The sequence below is a fragment of the Dama dama genome, chromosome 20 (assembly GCF_033118175.1).
Source record: "Dama dama isolate Ldn47 chromosome 20, ASM3311817v1, whole genome shotgun sequence".
NCBI classification, from domain to species: Eukaryota; Metazoa; Chordata; class Mammalia; order Artiodactyla; family Cervidae; genus Dama; species Dama dama.
The window spans coordinates 15,661,946-15,677,914 of record NC_083700.1 but is presented as its reverse complement, the minus strand read 5'-3'; the positions used below and the strand labels follow the sequence as shown (position 1 = coordinate 15,677,914).

Genomic DNA, 15,969 nt, shown 5'->3' with positions numbered 1-15,969 from the left:
ATTCCCCACTCGTTCCAGGTTGACTTACTCATCCTTCATCCTGAGTTCACTTCCACCTATCAGCCTCCACTCAGCCCTGCCTGACCTTCACGCAACAATGGGTTTTACAATATAGGGAGATCAGAGCTAGATGGATTCTCCTTGAATCTCTTTTGGAATGAGCATTTGAGCAAAGAAGAGTCTCGGGGCTAAGCTATAGGGAATAACAACAAATATCCTGAGTATTTATTGGAAGGACTGATGCTGAAGCTGAAACTCCAATACTTTGGCCCCCTGATGAAAAGAACTGACTCATTGGAAGAGATCCTGATGCTGGGAAAGACTGAAGGCAGGAGGAGAAGGGGACGACAGAGGATGAGGTAATTGGATGGCATCACCAACTCAATGGACATGAATTTGAGTAAATTCTGGGAGTTGGTAATAGACTGGGAGGCCTGGCGTGCTGCAGTCCATGGGAGTTGCAGAGTTGGACATGACTGAGCGACTGAACTGAACTGACTGAACACATACAATTTTCACTATGGAACAGAAACTGCTCTAAGTGCTTTACATACTTTATACACTGTAACTTACTGATGGGATCACTCAGGCACAGAGAGAGTAAGTAACTTGCCCTAGGCTACACAGCTAGTAAGAAATAAAAGGGTGAGATGTGGAAGATGAACAAAACTAAGCCTGGTCCTTAAAGGCTATTCAGTAAAGGAAGCAGACAATTAAACAACTCACTACAGTGTGGTTTAGTGCTCTGCGAGGGGCAAGCATGGGGACCTTTGGGAAAGTAAAAGCGTGCCACTAAAGGCCATGTCTGGAGCATGGAGTGGAGGGTGCAGGGGGTGAGGGGAAGGGCGGGGGTCAGTGGGGCCAGAGGTGCAGGAGAGGCTGGGTCAGAGAGTTTCGGGAGGCTGGACTTTATCCCCAGGGCAGTGAGGCATCCTGACAAGTTTTAAGAAGGACAGTGATAAGATCACAAGGTTTAATAAACTAATCTGGCTACTGCATGGAGGACAGATCTTTGAGGAGTGAAGAGTGGTGGAACCAAAGACAACTGATGGCATCTTGAATTCAAGGAGATACAGCACTTAACTCATTTGATCCTCACAACAACTCGACCTGATCCTTATCTCCATTTTATAAGTGAGAAAGTGGAGGCAATAAAGAAGTTCAGTAACTTGCCTAGGGCCACATGGCTAGGAAGTGGCAGCTCCCTACATGGAGTGGGGGTGGGGTGGGGTGTGGAAACAAGTTCTTCCAGAAAAACTATAAACTAAAGAAGAAAAAGAAGACAAAGGATGCCTCCAGGGCACCTGTGTTCATGCAACAGCAAGACAGAAAACAGAAATGGCCAAGCTGGGGAGAGGTAATGAGGGAAAAGCAGCTAGTTGCCCAGAAGCCAATGGGCCGAGTTTCTGTGGTCAGAGAGGTGCCCGGGCATCCCTGCCACAGGGCCAGGTGAGAGGAGGGACTGAGGCGGTGCAGGAGATGATTCCTGGACAGTGTACACAACCCTGAAGCCCAGAAGCGTAGTCTCGGGCCCGGGAAGGAAAGGGGCCTACCTCTTCAGGAAACCCAGGGCGGGAGGCCTACCTGGAGATGGACCACTAGTCCACTTCACCAAAGGGAGGCAGACTTCCAAGGCTGGGTTTCTGGGCTTTGACACAGGAATCAAGAGGGCCCTGAAGGACCTCTGTAAGACTTTAGAGGGATGTTCAACTATTGGGAACCATAGTTCCCATGGGGCAGGAAGATGAAACCCCCTCAAGTTCCCCAGGACTGCAGAAAGGACTCCAGGTCTGCCTTCCTGTGGGTTGGGCCACTAACGGGGGAAGAGTCATGGGTCAGGGAAGAGGGCAAAGTGGGGAAAGGCTGGAACTATAGGGAGAAGAGCCTTTTCTTCCCTCTCCCCTTCTCTCTTCTTTTTTGCTTTTTTGACTTGTGTCATAGTAAGAAGAAGAAAATCAAAGCCTGGTACAGATAGGAGCTGGTTCGAGGGACTTTTCCTGTGATGAGGCTATCTGTTGCTGGGGTGGGGCAGGGAGGCTTTTGTCACCAGCCCTGTTCCACATTCCTGCACAGACAACTAGTACCTCCCCCTAACCTGCTGTGTGGCTCCAGGAGGGATACCTGGACCTGCCTGACTCGCAGGGGACTCCTACCACTCCCAGCAAACTGGGGGACTGGCAAAGGCAGGAGCACACCTCCTCACTCCTCGGCCCACTTTGGGTCCTACGGTGCATGCTCAAGGTTGTAGGCGTTAGCTGGTGGTGAGAGAAAGGCTCAGGAAGGTCAGACCACTTCTCCAAGGCCCCAGTTTAAGGGGTGGTATGGCTTTCCGCCTCGTTCACTGCTGAAAGCCAGGAAGCTCGCAAGGACAGTCACTTGCATAGACAGAGGAGGGAAACCAGGCACTTTACCTAACATCCTGTAGTCATCCCGGGCTTTCCTGGCTCGGAAAAATGCCTGGATCTTCACGATGGAGTTGACCTGTCATGAATGCAGATGGAAAAAGGACTGTTGGTGGCCCCTGCCCTGGTTTCATGGACAAAGGTGGGGTCCGGGGACAAGGGGAGCAGAATGACACTCACATTCTTCTGGAAGTAGCCCAGACGCTTCCGGTATCGCCTCCGAACTGCCCACATCCGGGCCCAAGCCTGGATCTGGGGGCAGAGACAGACTGACTCAGAGCCCCAGGCTCAGGGCCCGCCCTTAGACCCAGGCCAATTCAGCCTCCTCCAGAGCTCATGGGAGGTTAGAAGACTACAAATGGTTTTCAGAGGGTCCTTTAAGAGAGCCAGGAACCCACCCAAATCACGGGAGCTACCTTGATTACAGCATTTGTGTTTGCTTTTAAATACTGCAACCGTTCCAGGTAAATCTTCCGCTGTCTGTAACCACGCCAATGAGCCTGCCAATCAGAAGGGGGAGAAAGATGACCCCAGCTGGTCCAGACTGTCCTGAAAAGCTTGTGGGAAAAGCCTCGTTCTGGACTCTCCAGAAAAGAGTGGTGGGGAGGCAGGAAAGGAGAGTGGAGAGGCAAATTTGGCTCTGTCCTCAAAGAACTGCCAACTTCATGGGGAAGACTAAATATCTGCATGTAGCCACTCAAGCTCTCTGCCACCCTCCCTGGACCCAGCAAACACGTACACGCGCGCACAAATTCTGACGTGTGCACTATGCAATCAAACATACATTCATAACCAACACCTCCTCACAGAAACAAGTGTTAAGACACAAGCTTAAAAGATATCAGTGAAGCATACACTTACCAACTTCACCACAGCATGTACCATATCCCCTGCAACATACTCATCCACCCATAAAAATACTACCCATAGGACTTCCCTGGTGGTCCAGTAGTTAAGAATTTGCCTTGCAATGCAGGGAATGTGGGTTTGATCCCTGGTCAGGGAACTAACATCTCACATGCCATGGAGCAACTAAGCCTTCGTACTACACCTAGAGAGTCTGTGATCCGCAATGAAAGACCTTGCATGACACAGCGAAGATGCTGCGTGCTGCAATTAAGATCCAGTGCAGCCAAATAAATACATTTTTAAAAAACCTACCCACACACTATCACACAATCCGAAGTCTGGAGACGTGCATGGTGGCACGGCTGGGAAGTGTGTGCCGGCACAGAGCTGTGTGCCCACCATCTCTGACAGTGGCCATCTGGGCAGCTGGTCATTCGTGTTCTCGTAACTCACGCTTCTCTTCACAACTCTACCACTTAGCTCTGAACCTCAGGCCTAAGCAAATCTTCCCTCCAAGGTCCCCAGGAATTCAGCTGTCAGGCTGATGGCCTTTCCTCGCTGACTAGTCTGCTGCAAAGGCGTCTCAATGACCCTCTCCTCAATAATCACACTCGCTTTGGTCTCTAAGACACAAATCTCATGACTCCCTTCTGTTCTGGTGTCCTTCCTGTGGGCCTTTTCCCTTTCACCCCAAGCTTGTGTGAATTTTCCTAAAACACTACTTGGACCATGCTTCTCACAGCCCCAGAGTTTCCAGGAAATCTCCACCATCTGACCCCACACTCCTCTCTGACTGTCTGTTGGGCCCTGCTTCCTTAAGAAGTCTAGCCACCTCAGATATTTCACTTTCTTCTAAACATGCCTTACGATCTGCTGCCCCATACCTTTGTCTGTCTATGCCCTCACCCCAGCCCTATCTCTACCTACTGATACCTGTCTTTTAGGGCACACATTAAATTTCTCCTGGGCGCTCAGACCCTGGAGGACACTCTGCCGCTGATGATGTCATGGTTTAATGTGTCAAGTGCATTGACTTTCAGGGACTTCCCTGGTGGTCCAGTGGTTAAGACTCTGTGCTTCCAGTGCAGGGGGTACGTGTTCAATCCCTGGCAGAGGAACAAAGATCCCAGATGCCATGTGGCACAGCCAGAACATTTTTTAAAAGAGCATCCCCTTTCAGCCAACTGCTCTCCCAGCCTTTCCTAAAGCCAACTCTCCTGGCCAGGCTTTCCCCCTAAGACCTACACCATCCTTCTGTTGGGAAAGGATATAAAACAGGTAGCTTGGCCCCATGGCACCAGCTGTCCCTTTTGGAGCCTAGAGCCCAGGGAGCCCTAAGTCTATGTCCTTTCTCAGCACTCCTTCCCCGCCCACTCCCCTACTGCCTGACATACTGCTAGTTATTACAGGGAAAGGTGGAGGGGTCTCCTCTCTGCTCTTACCAGCCCCCCCATCCCCACATGGCTTCTCCTTCAAGAGAGAAGGCCTCCCAATTTGGATTGGTGAGAATTCAGGACCCTGACTGGGGTCCCAGCCAGGGTCAGAGCTCTCAGGAGACCCAGGCTGCTCCATTTCTGACTCTCACTCTCCCTCGCTGGAGAGCAGGTGGCCTGGGGTTCCGGCCCCACCTCCCTTCTCTGCCTCCCAGACCCAGGCCAGAGTCAGCACAGCCCTAGGATGGGTGGCAAACTCACCTTCTGACTCTGTCCCCTCTCCCACTGTTGGTGTGGCTTCTCTGCTCCTTAGTTGGTGTGAAATTCCAGGCTGCGTTCAGGAGGATTGATTCAGACACTAAATGCTGATGGCTAAGGTTCTGAGTTCTGGGATCAATGCCCCAAAATTTAACATCTCATAACGGCTTTCACCAATAGAGCATGTCCCTGCACTAAATGCTACATGTAATTTTCCTGCTTCACCCTCACAATCAGCATGAGGCAAGAACCATCACCATGAATAAGGAAACCGGTGCTGGCAAGGGCTTCAGTAAGGTACCTAAGGGGAATAGGACCAAAATGCAAACTGCAGCCTCAGGATCTAACACCTGCACTCTCAGTGACCACATACCCCATATTTTCATTGAGGGCACTGGCCCGTCTCCAAGCCTCTGGCTCCCTCAGGGTTCTCTGCTATTATTTTTGTGTCCCCACTACCACAACATCTAACACCCAATGTATTCCAGTTCCTGCAGTGGAAGAGACGTGAGCACGCATCTGTGTCTCACACACCATCTCTCGTCCTTGCCGAATGCCAAATGGTATCCTTTGCAGATACTGGGCATTTGGAGGTATTCATGAAATAAAGTCTTTACACAGCCCACCTTGCCATGAGACCCTCCAGGTCACGTCTGCCTGAAGAGGCCTCTGTTTGCTCAGCTCCTACTGTTCCTGGCTTGGAAAGTGCCTCAGCCCAAGGCCTCGTGCCTGAGTGACTTACAGTTCGGTCTCAGAGGCTACACTGGACCACCCAAAAGTTGGAAGAATAAAAATGGAAAGGGTTGGCTAGAGAGAAAGGTAGAAGTTCTTTCCCTAAGGGATTCCATCCCTTTTCTGTATAACAATCACCACTACCACCTCTTCACTACTCCTTTCTAGTCCTCCTGGTGTCTAAACCCTGACGTCGTGCTAAATCTTGTTCCACTCTCTCTGGGGGGAAGCTAAAAAGCAGCTCTCATACCCTCTGGATGGTATGATGATAACAACAGTAACTAGCATTTGCCCATGTTCTTGCCTATCTGCCAGGTACTGTTTAAATGTACTTTAGATATCACCTCATAACACCCTGGAAGAGCGGTGCTACAACTTTCAGATGACTAGTTTTCAGATGACGAAACTGGGCGAGAGTAAGTAATTAGTTAACATGGTGGAGAGGGGATTCAAACCCAAGTAGTCTGGGCTCCAGCATCCATGCCCTTAACTACTACTGTACAGAGGCCAAAAGACCATCCCAACTCCACTCAGCAAAGAAGAAGCAGGAGGAGACTCTGAACCTCAGAGAAGTCCAGCTCTGACAGCTCAGAAGGCCAGAGTCTGCTACCTGGATCTTGACGACTGCTGGAAGCCAGGTCCTCAGAAAGTGGGAATGTTCAGCAAACTTCTGCCGGACCAGGAAGCCACGGAGGCGGGCCTGGAGCCGGATGATGAAGCCCACGTTGGCCTTCCAGAGCTGCTGGCGGTCATGGGCAGTGGTGACCTTGGTGACAGCTGACTGCAGAAGTAGAAGAAGAGAGGGCCTGTGGTGTCCTGGTGGGTGGGAGCCTCTCCCCCAGGAAACCTCCCATCCATGAGCCCTCTCTCTCACAGGGGCCCCACCAACCTGGATCTCCTCCCGAGTTAGGTGGGAGGTGTTGAGGCGGCAGCCAGGGGGTTGCTCCCAGGTCCCCTGGAAGGTCCGCAGGTGAAAGTAGTAGGTAGTACCATCCTTCATGTCATGTTGAACCCAGAGTGCTGTATCTCCTAAGCAGAAGCCAAATAAGCAAAGAAGGCTCAGAGAAGATGAGAGGTAACTGGTGCTGGCCAAGAAGGGGAGAGGCAAGGTGAGGCCACTACCTGGGCGCTGCTTCTTTGCCATGGCATCTTTTAGGAGCCGCTGGTAGCCATCGGCACAGTCGGGAACCACTCCTCGGAGGCCCACGGAAGGGTTCCTTAATACCCGTTCTGTCTGGGCTGCTTTGCCTTCCTTGATGGCTTGATTGATGGCGGCCACACCAAGAGCCACTAACAGGGGTATAGAGAGGAAGTGGTCAATTTTCCCTTGAGCCCCTCCCACAGGCTCTGTCCTGTCTGTTGTGAAGGAATCCAGAGAAGGAGGACTCAAAATCATGCTGTGTGATGGAAGGGACAAGGACATCCCAGGATGGATGGATGAACAGCAGCAGCATGCAGCTGTGTTTAAAGGGAAAGGGAGCCATCCAGGAAGGCTTCCTGGCAGAAGGCAGCGTAGGGCCGGCTGTTGTTTAGTCACTGAGTCGTGTTTGACTCTTCTGCAGCCCCATGGACTGTAGCCTATCAGGCGCCTGTCTATGGAGTTTCCTAGGTAAGAATACTAGAGTGGGTTGCCATTTCCTCCTCCAGGGGATTTTCCAGACCCAGGGATCAAGCCTGTGTCCCCTGTATTGACGGGCGGATTCTTTACCACTGAGCCACCAGGGAAGGCAGGGCTGGACTAGGGCATGGTAAAAGGAAGGCTTGTACAGAAGTTCTGGGGCAAGACATGGTCAGAGACACCACAGCACAGTTCCATAGGAGGAGAATAAAGTCTAAGAATTGGGGGGAATTGATGCAGCCCTTGCCTTCCGGTCACTAACAGACACACAGATGGATTCCAGACCCTGAGAACTAACATCAGCAGCATCCCACACAAGAACGGCAGTGTCTGTGCCGACTTGGCCCTTACTTTTCCTCAAAGCCAACCCCTCTTTGCCAACTTCGAGACTAAACATTCTCTAACCAGAGCTAATTGCTGAAACCCAAACTCAAGCTGCCAGTAGAAAATGGGATGGATTTTCGGCCCCCACCTGTTTCACACGCTCACACTGCAGGAGGAAAGTGCACACAGGAAGGCATAGGAGGCAGTGGGTGGACCAGGGGCTCTCGACTCCAGAGGATTTCCTGCCCAGCTGACTGCTAGGAAATCCATCCTATGGTCAAAGCAACAGCCCTCCTGTTCTCTTTCTGGCCTGCCTCCGCAAATCAGTTGAAATGGAGAAGGAGGTGACTGGGGAGGCTACCTGACTGTCTGGGCTCCCACTGAGCCCACATCTCCTCGCCTCCCCCAAGCCCTCTCCCCTCCAGTACTGCCCCCCACCTCCACCCCGGCCCATTTACTTCTCCGGGCTGCATCTGTATCCTGGTTGGCTCTAGCCACTTCCTGGCGGATCTCTTCCAGCCACAGCACAGCTTCGGGATCCCCTGTCACCTGACAAATTGAGAACAATGGGATATGATGAGAGCTCAGGCTGGTCTCCCCAGGTTTCCAAGCCCAGGTGCCCAGGGGAGCCAAACTGCGGGCTGACTTGGGGAGCCATGGGGATAAGCAGCCTCTGTGCCCCTCTGGGGCCTGCATGGGCACAGCCGTGTGGCTCCCTTGGATTGCTGCCAGGCTCACAGCGTTCTTTCCCACCCTGCTTTCAGGCCATGCATCAACTCGGCTGGGCCACAGCACCCCAGAACCCTCTTAAACCTTCAGCATCCACCACGCTCCCAAGAGTTTCCTTTCCTGCCCTTGTGCCTCAGCCATGTCCAGGGATAGCCCACATCGGAGGGTGATGGGCTCTCCCCACTCCTCCTCCCCGTTCCCGTAGGCCTCAACACACAGCTTCTCAGGCCAGTCCTGACCCTGACCTCCACCTTCCCTTCCCCATTCCTCCCCATGCTCCTCTGCCACCCAGGTCAAGGGAGCCTGTGCCCGCCTCGCTGTCAGGCTTGTACCCTCCCTAGATTTACCCAGCTCCAACCCCAGACTCTACTCCCTCCCCACTCTCCTCATTCATAGATGAACTTTCTTTTTCTTTTTTTTTTTTTAGATGAACTTTCTGAACTAACATTTTATTGAGCACTGGTGTTCCAGGCAGTGTTCTAAAGCACTTATGAACTAACATTTGTAAAGTACATAAGACAAGATTTGGCACAGGGTGAGAACTCGATCAACATTAGCTGGTGTCCCTGTCATATTATCGCACCTAAACCCTATATCTCTGAGGTAAGTTTATTATTATCACAAGCTGGTAGGTGAGGAAACTGAGGCCCAGAGAGGGTAAGTAACATGTGCAGGGTCAGATGCCAGGATCCAAACTCAGCTGGTCTGGCTTAGGACTAGTAGCCCTCAGCCACTCTCTATGCTGTGCCCTACTCCGGGCATTACAGGCTCAAAACCCTGCCACATTCATCAGCTCACTTGGTTTTTCATCCCCATTCCAGTAGGGAGGTAGGATCAGGGCATGTAGTATTTTACAGATGTATAAGGAGAGCTCAGGGACGTTAGGGATTTGCTGTAAGTCACATGGTCACTGAGCGTCAGAACAGGGAGTGCAGCCTGGGTTCTCAGCCCCCCAGACCTGTGCCCTTCCCACACCCAAGGTGCCCACAGGTCACTCTGTGCTGTCAGCTGGCGCTCTGCCCTTCTTCCCCAAGACCAGATCAGAAACCCCCTGCTTCCCACCCCCAGAAGGGACCATGTCCAGCAGACTGGCTTTCCCAGGGTGCATACTGGGCAGGGGATATTCTTCCTGTGCTGGTGACCAACCCAGCCAGCCCAAACCTCACCTGGGCCTTCCGCCTTTTGGCCGCCACAAGGAGGAGATGGTACCGAGTGGCAACAGGCAGGCTGATATCATCCAGGCCGGCAGCAGGAAGCAGAAGGGAGGAGAGGGTCTTCTCAGGGTTGTCCTGGTCCAGAGCCTCGTTGATGAGGCTGACCGCAAGGACCTCTGGGAAAGGGAGAGTGAGGTGGGCGGAGGGCCCAGACTTATGGCTGAAGGGTGGGGCTGTCCGAGTTGGGCCGTCATCCCCCTGTCCTGGACTCCACTCACGATCGGTCTCTTCCTGGACCTGGGCGTTGACCTGGCTCACTGCAGCCTGTAGGTCATTCCAGCTCAGGAAGGCCCCGTCCACTCCACGTATCTGTCGCAGCTTCACCAGAGCATCAAAGTACCTGGCCGCCAGGTGAGTGAGGATGAGGGGGGAGCATGTGCATCACCAGCCAGAGGCCAGGGGAAACTCCTGGACTTTCCTCGCTTGGCCTCCGGGACATCACATTCTCCCGGTTCTCACCTCACCTCACAGGCTGCCCTTTCTGAGTCTCCTCTGCTACTTCCTCCTTCACCTCCAAGCACAGAGCACCCCAAGACTCAGTCTTCAAGCCCTTCTCCCGCCATACTCACATTCTAAGTGATCTCACCTAATTTCATGGCTTGAAGCACCATATGCTAATGACTCCCCAAAGTACACCTACAGCCACTCATAAATGCCATCTGCCTGCTCAGCATCTCCACATGAATGTCTAACACTCACCTCAAGCTGAGCAGTTCACATCTGAACTCCTGATTCCCCCTCTTGGTCTGCATCTTCCACAGTCTTCTCCATTTTGGTAAATATTCGCTCCAACTTCTCAGGCCAAAAATCTTGAAGTCACACCTGACTCTCTCTCACACTCCATATCCACCACATAACCAAATCCTGTCAGTTCAGCTTTCAGAATATATCCAAAATATGGCTCCTTTTCACCACCTCCACCGCCATGGCCCTAGGCCAAGCCTCCATCATCTCTTGCCTGGATTACTCCAATAGACATTTAACGGGTCTCCTTGCTTTTTCCCTTCTAACCCATAGTTGAGATTCTTGGCACAGCAGCCAGAGTGATCCTGTTAAAAGTAGATCGCATCACCTCCCTCCTCACTCAGATCCCTCCCATGGCTTCCTCCTCACCTGGAGCAAAAACCAGAGGCCCACATGGTCAGGCCTCTGAGACTTCACCTCCCATTATTCTCCTCCCCTCCTTCCACTCCACCTCGTGGTCTCCCAGTGTTCTCTGAACACACCAAGGACACTTCTTTTTCAGAGTCTGTGCTACAGATAGCTCATGGCAATCACTTATGCCATTTAGGTCTCTATCAAAATGACACCCTTACCAAAGAGGCCTTCTATAACCATACCACGTAGCAGACACAAACCACCCTTACCAGGTCCACATCCTTCATCCTCTCTGCCCTGTTTTATTTATCACCATGCATGCTGTGCTTAGTCGCTCAGTTGTCCGACTTTTTGAGACCCCATGAACTGCAGCCCGCCAGGCTCCTCTGTCCATGGGATTCTCCAGGCAAAAATATTGGAGTGGGTTGCCATGCCCTCCTCCAGGGGATCTTCCCAACCTAGGGACCAAACCCAGGTCTCCCCAATTATAGGAGGATTCTTGACCGACTGAGCCCGTTTATAAAGGGAAAGGATAAAGGGAAGCCCGTTTATCACCATAGCGCTTCTAATCATTTAACGTATTTGCTTTTTTGCCTCTCTTCCTCTGCTAGCACAAAGTCAGATGACAGCAGGAACGGTGTTTTGTTCGCTATTGTCCCCAGCACCTAGATTAGCATCTGGCACATGAGTGGGTACTCAAACATTAGCAATGAAAGATTAAATAAATGGAGGAAAGAGGAATGACTATGAACCCAACCACTCCCAGAAGAAATATAGGTCAGGGAACTGCAAATAGACCCAGAGAGGGGGCCTGGGCCCAGGAACAGGACATCATGCAGAAGGCTAGCCTCCAAGCACAAGAACTTGGAGTCTTGGCTACACTCTCTCCATCACCCATCCCCTCCCTCAGTATGTGGCTACACCTCTCTTACCGCTGAGCGTTCTCCCTGTCCACCTCGGCCAGGCCCGTGGCGGGGCTCACCAGACTGCTCCAGAAGCTGCTAGCATCCTTGGCCTCCAGAGCCCGGTTGATCAGGACCACAGCTGAGAGCATCTCCACAGCCACAAAGAGCTCCTCCTGGGCCAGCTCCTGCAACACAGAGAGGGCTGAGTCTCCACGGGCTGGTGAAGGGCTGGGGGCCCAGCTGCCCTCCTGCCCCCAAGCCTCTCCCACATCCCAGAGTCTACATCTCAAAACCCCTATGGCCTAATCCACTCACTAATAATTAAACTTAATAATGCTTACGATGTATTCAATGTATAAGTACTTTGTGCACACTATCACTTAATTTTTCTAACAAGCCAAAGAGGTAAGTACCATTAATATCCCCATTTCACAGATGAGACCATAGTTAAGTAACATAAGTTAAACCTAACTGCCAGATACCAGAGCCCACACTCAACCAGTGAGTTCTACTGGTCCCCACCACATAGTGAGAACTGCAGTCAGCCCTGGGCACAGAGAGAGGTGTGCAATGCCACACACCGAAGGGCCCCTTTCCTGCCCAGTCTTCACCCTGAGCTCAGCCCTGTCTGGAGCACCCTTCCTGTCCTCTACAAACAGAATGCTGCAAATAATAATAATAATAATGGCTAAAACTTTCATGCCAGGCTCATTTCTAAGCACAGATGTTAACTCATTTAATCCTTACAACAATCCTATGAGATAAACATATTATTGTTCCAATTTTATACATGAATCGAGGGGCAGAAGAGGTAAATAGTTGGCTCAAGGTCACATAGCTGGGAAGTGGCAGAGCTGAAATTTAACTCAGGCAGTCTGGCTCTAAAGTCCACATTTGTCGCTATATTTTACTTCTTAGGACTTATTTTTTGCTTCCTTGTCATAGACTTCCTCACATTCACCGAGACCATCCCCTCCCCAGGTGCTGTGTCTGGACTTGAGGCTCTGTAAATGCTTGCTGTGGGGAGGATTCTCTGTTGAGACTCCTCTCTTCCAAGAAGACTTCCCAGGTTTACCCCAAGCTCTGCCCCCTCCATTCTCCTGTGAAACTGTCTTCCATTCACATCATCTACACCTCCCTCCCGGTCTCTGCTTGGACCCTCAGATGTGTTCTAACTCCTCCAGCAGGCTGGGAAGGCCCTATCACTTCACTGTCAGAGAAGCTGTATGGACGAGGGGAGGCGGGATAGCAGAGTGGTAAAAAGCATAGGCTTCAAGTACACTCGGCTTTGCGTGCAGTCCCAGCACTGCCCGCTATAGCCGTTTGGGGCAAATTACTTAACCTCAGCATCTGTTTCTTCATCTCTAAAATGGAAATAATACTTCTCCTATAGGGTTCTTTTAGCATTAAATGAGTGTTTAAAGCAGCGTCTGCTCAAAGGTATTTGCTATTATAATATACTCAGGATGGCAAGGATGGTAGCCCACCTCCCACCCCTAGTCACTTGCCAGCATTTAACAGTGCCCTCAGGGGTGCTCTGGACTGACTGCTCTGATCCCTCCAGCTGCTTGGGAACCTGAGAGCTGGACCCTCATTTCTAGGGCTTACCCCCTGCTGCTGCTGCCGAAGCACTGCCAGCTCCTGCTGGTACACAGCCGAGGCAGAGGGGTACACTGGAGGCAGCTGGGCTTCTGGGCACATCAGCTCCTTCACAGTGTCAGCTGCCACTCCCCTCCGGATAGCTTTGTTGATCCTCTGCACAGCCCGGAGCACTGCAGGGGAGGAGAGAAAGGCCGTGGAGGCTGGCCATTTCCACTCTCCTAGCTAAATAGGTTCTGGGGGCAATCTCTGAGTGGAAATGGCTTTGAACCTCTGCTAGGTTCCAAATGTATTTCTAAATGTTCAGGAGGAAAAGGGGCTGGGTCACTTTAAGAAGAGGTTCTCGAAGAAGCAATTTGTCAGGCCTAGAAGTTGAGTAGCTCAGCAGGTAACAAGGAGCGGCTGTCACAGACGAGGTGAGTTCCTAAGGTGGCGAGCGCAAGACTGACAGGAGGTTATGGAGCGCAGCTAAGATGAGGTTGGTCAAGAGGCTCCAGAGACCAAATCTTGATGACAGTGCGGAGGAACAGGGAACTGGCTTCAAGGCAGAGCCATTTGGGCTGCAAAGGGGCCATGGTGCATCAATGTAGTTTTAGTTTTCAAATGCAGGGGCTTATAAAATGCCAGGCAGATATGGGTATTGCCATCAAGGAGCACAAAATCTACTGGAAAAAAATAAGGATACAGAATTACTACACAGCATTGCTGTCATTGCTGTGAAAGGTACTTCCTTTCTCCACTAGTACCCTGGCAGTGCAGGGGAGGAGAGACTTCAGGGGAGAGAGGAGGAAGATTTCACAGAGGAGGAAGCTATGAGGCAGCTCTGCAGGACATTTTCATCTGGTTTCCATCGGTGACAATGTGGGGGAACTGTAATCTAGAGGACAGGGGCCTGGCGGTGGGCAAGGCTGGGGCCATCAAGCAAGAACAAATTGTCTGACTCTGCTGGGCTGGTGGGATGTGAAGAGAAGGGTTGGAGAGATACTCCGAAGGTCTCACATACCAGGAGGAGGAGGAAAAGGGACTCAAGTCTTGGAGAAATATGGAAGAACCCATGAAGTTCTGAAGGTGCTCAACAAAGATTAGATCAGATTTGTCAGATTACTCTGGCACGAGGAAAAGAACTGAGCGATAAGGCAGGCCACTAGCCAGGAGTGACCTGGGGGCTCTGCAGAGCCTGCCAGACAAACGTGAAAGGTGACCGAGCAAGTCCAGACAGAGGCAAGCATTCGCGCCAGGTATGCTGTCCACAGGCCTCTGCAGGACGCTTGGGGCTCTATTTTTCTTCACACTTGCTCTCCAGGTTGATCCCCTGGGAGGGAGACAATCACTAACTCGCATTCTTTTACTAAAGAATTATATTTGTATAGCATATTTTTAAGTGAAACTGAGCTACATCATGAGTTTCTCTCTCATCTGGGCCATCACTATATTTTGGAAGCCAAAGGAACACAAGCAGGTTGAAACGGTCAAAATACAGGGCAAGTGCTTACAAGGAAACTGCCTGCCCCAGGAGTTCAGCCTGGTGCAGAACTGACTGTCATTATCTCCAAGGCCTTAATGAATTTAACTGTAGCATCCCTCTAGGGAGCCAAGAATAGGGCATACTAGGTGGCGGCTGGAAAATGGAGCAGAAGTCTGCGCTGCTCTACACAGAAGCCAGCCAAGGAATTACATACTCTTCCAAGAACCAGGGATACAGCCAGACCAGATTTCAGTCTGGAGGTGACTTACTGGCTTGTTCCTGATCACCCTTTATGTTGGCAGCAGCCACACCGGCTTGGACCTCCTCCTTTTCCAGAAGCTCCACCAGGCCCAGCTCCTGGAAGAGGGAAGAGATGCAGTAGAAGAGAGTCCTCCTGGGGCCATGAATGTGCTTCAGGAGCTGCCAGCGAGAGCCGCAGGTCCACCCAGTCATCTACCCGCAATCCCAACCCCCCCACCCCACCCCGCCCCCGCTTTTGGCAGACTAGCCCGGCCCACCCAGCCCTGGGAACTCATCTCTAACCTCTGGCTTTTTCTTACCCAGCAAACATCGGAAGTAACAACACAGGCAACACAAATATAGTGTCTGGGAGAAAGTCAACAGCATTGAAAATAAGATTGCTAACTTGAAGCCTCAACTCAGCAATGGCGGAGTATTTTACTGCCTACTGGGCTGCCCCCCTGGGGCCCCGTGGTCAGTATGAGAGATGCTCATAGGGCAGAAGCTGATCAGTCTGGTCCATTAGACTTTGGGGTAATTTAACCATTTAAATAGGCTTCCCTGGTGGCTCAGATGGTAAAAAAATCTGCCTGCAATGCAGGAGACCCGGGTTCAATTCCTAGGTGGGAAAAGATCCCCTGGAGAAGGGAATGGCTACCCACTCCAGTATACTTGACTGGGAAATGTCATGAACAGAGAAGCCTGGCTACAGTCCATGGGGTTCAAACAGTTGGACACAACTGAGCAACTAACACACACACACACAGCATGAAGTCAGCACGTACTAGATACAAAGAACTGACAGTGGTGAGGCTCTCCACCGTCCATAGTCAGATAGAGAAGGTAGCGAGCCATAGACAGAGCCTGACCTGCGCTTTCTGCTCTCTGTCTGAGCTCAGCTGTTCCAGGTACCAGTCTGCAAAGTCTCTCCTCACTCCTTGCAGGGTCAGGACAGGGTCTTGAAGGGCCTCAAGCAAGGCCTCGGGGCTCTGTCTTTCCAAGGCATCATCGACAACTTCTAGAGCCCCATGGACTGAAAAGATCAAGACTCCATAAGGGACAGTGTGAGAAAGCCAACCCCTCATCATTCCCGGCTCAGCCCG

The 15,969-nt window shown here is 51.6% G+C and overlaps 1 protein-coding gene across 5 annotated transcripts in view; it reads right to left on the bottom strand.

Moving 5' to 3' along the window:
- The window catches only part of IQGAP3 (IQ motif containing GTPase activating protein 3), a 39,482-nt gene that overhangs the window by 12,588 nt on the left and 10,925 nt on the right, over positions 1–15,969 (bottom strand). For all 5 annotated transcript variants that reach the window (XM_061120541.1, XM_061120539.1, XM_061120544.1 and 2 more), the window contains exons 10-22: positions 15,736–15,899; positions 14,896–14,983; positions 13,171–13,334; positions 11,590–11,747; positions 9,778–9,899; positions 9,512–9,675; positions 8,075–8,165; positions 6,797–6,964; positions 6,564–6,703; positions 6,285–6,455; positions 2,819–2,902; positions 2,583–2,654; positions 2,412–2,481 (exon numbers count right to left, since the gene is read on the bottom strand). In XM_061120541.1, coding sequence (XP_060976524.1) covers positions 2,412–2,481; positions 2,583–2,654; positions 2,819–2,902; positions 6,285–6,455; positions 6,564–6,703; positions 6,797–6,964; positions 8,075–8,165; positions 9,512–9,675; positions 9,778–9,899; positions 11,590–11,747; positions 13,171–13,334; positions 14,896–14,983; positions 15,736–15,899 — 1,656 coding nt within the window. The remainder of the gene's footprint in view (positions 1–2,411; positions 2,482–2,582; positions 2,655–2,818; positions 2,903–6,284; positions 6,456–6,563; positions 6,704–6,796; positions 6,965–8,074; positions 8,166–9,511; positions 9,676–9,777; positions 9,900–11,589; positions 11,748–13,170; positions 13,335–14,895; positions 14,984–15,735; positions 15,900–15,969) is intronic.